This window comes from Cyprinodon variegatus, unplaced genomic scaffold (genome assembly GCF_000732505.1).
Source record: "Cyprinodon variegatus isolate N-32 unplaced genomic scaffold, C_variegatus-1.0 Scaffold2375, whole genome shotgun sequence".
NCBI lineage: Eukaryota > Metazoa > Chordata > Actinopteri > Cyprinodontiformes > Cyprinodontidae > Cyprinodon > Cyprinodon variegatus.
In genome coordinates this window covers 3,877-7,180 of record NW_015152828.1, presented here as the reverse complement: position 1 = coordinate 7,180, position 3,304 = coordinate 3,877, and the positions used below count along the sequence as shown (strand labels likewise).

The 3,304-nt window shown below is 40.0% G+C and overlaps 1 protein-coding gene across 1 annotated transcript in view; it reads right to left on the bottom strand.

Annotated features, from left to right (window-relative positions):
- Nucleotides 1-732: 732 nt before the first annotated feature.
- arf4 (ADP ribosylation factor 4) overlaps nt 733-3,304 on the bottom strand; it is a 5,837-nt gene continuing 3,265 nt past the window's right edge. The window contains exons 4-5 of the mRNA XM_015369027.1: nt 2,923-2,994; nt 733-876 (exon numbers count right to left, since the gene is read on the bottom strand). Of these exons, the coding sequence (XP_015224513.1) occupies nt 733-876; nt 2,923-2,994 (216 nt within the window). The remainder of the gene's footprint in view (nt 877-2,922; nt 2,995-3,304) is intronic.

The window sequence follows — 3,304 nt, the reverse complement described above, 5'->3', positions numbered from 1 at the left end:
ACATGACACTATGCCTTTTTTTTGTTAATGTGTCAGACTTTTTCTAAGAAAGAAACATGTAAATGTTAGATCAATTGCCTTGAAAGAAATGTTTCACAATAAATATATTCGAAAACAAAAGTCACTCAAGTCTTCTAACAGAAAATGGGCTAACAGAGGGGCCTGTCATAATGGTAATTCTGGAAGTGATGCAGGTCACACCACACATGATGAAGCTAATAATGGACAAAAAATTGGGACACTGATTGATCTGGCTTCTGATATAAATAATGTCACTCATGATGGAGCAGGTCGACTAAATTTCAGGAGTAAAGACATCACGCTTGTGGTTCATGGTGTAGGAGGCATGATAGTCTGCTTCAAAACAAAGTCATACCTCCTAAAAATCTGTCCACAGCTCAAGTGACACTTTCAAGCCTCATCACCTTGTTTGTTATACCCTAGACAGTATTGCTGACACCCACCAACATGTCTTCAAAGAAGCTGCAAAAGTTCTTTCCAAGCATTCCACTCAGTGAACTGGTAAGGCCAAAAGATATCCATCTCCTTGTAAGCCACAAAGAGGGCCAGCTAGCTCCACAGAAAATATGCACCATTGGAGATCTCATGCTGTGGGATGGACCAATGGGAAAAACACACTGCATGAAAAGTGGGATTTTCGTCAATATACNACAAACCACTGGAAGGACAGAGAGCAGGACAACGGTCATTCTGTTCTCCCAAAACGATCATCTAAGCACAGGAAGTACCTACCGGTTGCTGCACTTCTGATAGGTTCAGAGCCTCTGTGATGTCACTGACCGACATGGCTTGTGGCAAATCCTGTTTGTTGGCAAAGATGAGTACAGGGACTCCAGCCAGTTGGTCCTCGTCCAACTGCAGAAACACAAATTGCTGATTAAAGTCAGAAGCTACAGCAGCCATTGGCCTTTGACCTTTCTCTCAGGTGTCTATAGATCAGAACTTCTGTGTTCATTTTCTACGTCTGCTTCTGTCTCCTTGAACCCCAGTCAACCTCAGCGCTCAAGCTGAGCCTGCCTCTTCTGGAGGTTTCTTCCCGTTAAAAGGGATTTTTTTTTCCTGTCACTACAAAAATGCTCAGTCTGAGGGATTGCTGAAGAGTCAACATCTCCTGTTTCTTGTAGGGTCGATTGATAGATCTGATGATGTGGATCCATAAAATGATCTGAGATGGCATGTTGGTAATTGGAGCGACAGAAATTAACTGAATAGAATTCATGTGATCACTTATTTCAAGTTCAGCAAATTTATATTTAAGTAGTTTTTTTTTTCGTTCCTATTTTATAACAGAACCAGCTTCCCTGCTGCAAGAAAAGTTGTAATCCCATATCATGATGCTGCCCCCGCCATGCTTCAGAACAGAATACCAACAGACATCACAGGATTCTGCATAAAGTCCAACCAGACAGGTCTGGGAAGTTTGGAAACAGGATTTATCAGGAGTTAGAAAAACTAAATCTCAGTCGTGGCCAAAGAGCAAAAACCTTTTCAGAACCTGAGCTTCATCTCTTTACTTTCACTTTACAGCCACAAATAAATCAGCAGTTTTATACCAGCTATAAAGAAAATGCTTACATTTCTTAATTAAAACTTATTTCATTTTTATTTTAAACACAATTTATACTGTGCTTTAATTAAAAAGATGTTTTTCCCTGTAAAGCTGGAGCATTAAAAAATAAAAATAAGCTGTTTTTTAAACTATTTGACATTTTTTAGATACATTATCTTTTAGTATATATTGCCAAAGTTACTGGGGTCCATATGCGGACCAGCAGCTGCAGGAACACAACCCTGGTACAGAAAACACAGTGACTGGGTGGCGTTTCTATCCATGGCCAGTAGGTGGCAGTAATGTCAAGATGAACAAATTAAAGCTTAACTAGTTTTTACTTAAAATCTGTGCCTCATGTAAGGGCTGACAGTGTACAGAAGAGGATTAGGGCCCCTGGGGGAAAAAAGTTAACAGATTTTTAAATTTTATTATAGGTTAATATGGGAAAAAAGTCAGAATTCTGACTTTTTTCTCAGAATTCTGAGGAAATTCTGAGCAGAAGGTCATTAAAACAAGAGAGCTAGTCTCTAAAATGGACATGGCTATGGCTTGATGCTAACATGTTTGTTAGCTGGCAGAATTCTGAGAAAAAGGTCAGAATTCTGAGATTAAAGTCAGAATTCTGAGATTAAAGTCAGAATTTTGAGATTAAAGTCAGAATTCTGGGGAAAAAAGTCAGAATTCTAAGAAAAATGTCAGAATTCTGAGAAAAAAGTCGGAATTCTGACTTTTTCCCCATATCAAACTGAAATAAAATTTAAAAATCAGTTACATTTTTTTTTCAGTGTGTTAGGTTTATTCAATGATGATTATAAAGTTAAAGTGTGCATATGGAACATTGGAGAAATGAGATGCTTCACTCTGTTTACTGCAAACTGTCATGCAACGGTGGCAGAAAATTGCTGATATTTGTGCAAGGCTAATCACAGTTATCAGGAGACCACTCTATTCTGTGTTTCAATCAGAGGAGCATTTTGTCCTATGACCTGATCAATCGCCTTGTCAGAAGAAGACTCTATTTTGTAACCCACCCCATGTGTTATGATCTGCTAATAAAAAGGCTTCTGCTGAGGAAGCCCATCAGAGAGTAGATGTAGCTGAACGTAGCTCTCTCCTTCTGCAGAAGCAGTTAAAAAATCCCTCTTCTGTGTGGACTCAGTTTCTCTTTTATAAACCTACATTTTTGAACCCAACACAGTGGCCCTAATCCTCTTCCATAGACAGTGTGAAAAAAAGGTCACACTTGTTTTAAGTGGAGAAACTGAGCAGCACATCAGAAAACAAAGATCAGGGAATAAGCCAATGCAACCAGAAGCAAACAGCTTGAGAATCACTAAACGGAGGCTCACCTGCATGTGCAGGTTCTCTGCTGCTTCTTTAATCCTCTGAGGGTCGTTGCTGTCCACCACAAAAATTAGACCCTGCAGACAAAAAGTTGGGGTGAAGATAACGTTACTTTGGATTGCTTACTTCATTTTGGCAGGAATAACACACTATTTGTCAGGAAAGTTAGGGTTAGACACCCACTGTGTTACATTGTGTTAAACAGGTGTGAATGGACTGGCCTCCATGTGTCGAGCCAAAGTGACGCCACATCGAGTCAAAGTGAGGCCACATCGAGTCAAAGTGACGCCACATCGAGCCAAAGTGACGCCACATCGAGTCAAAGTGAGGCCACATCGAGCCAAAGTGACGCCACATCGAGTCAAAGTGACGCCACATCGAGTCAAA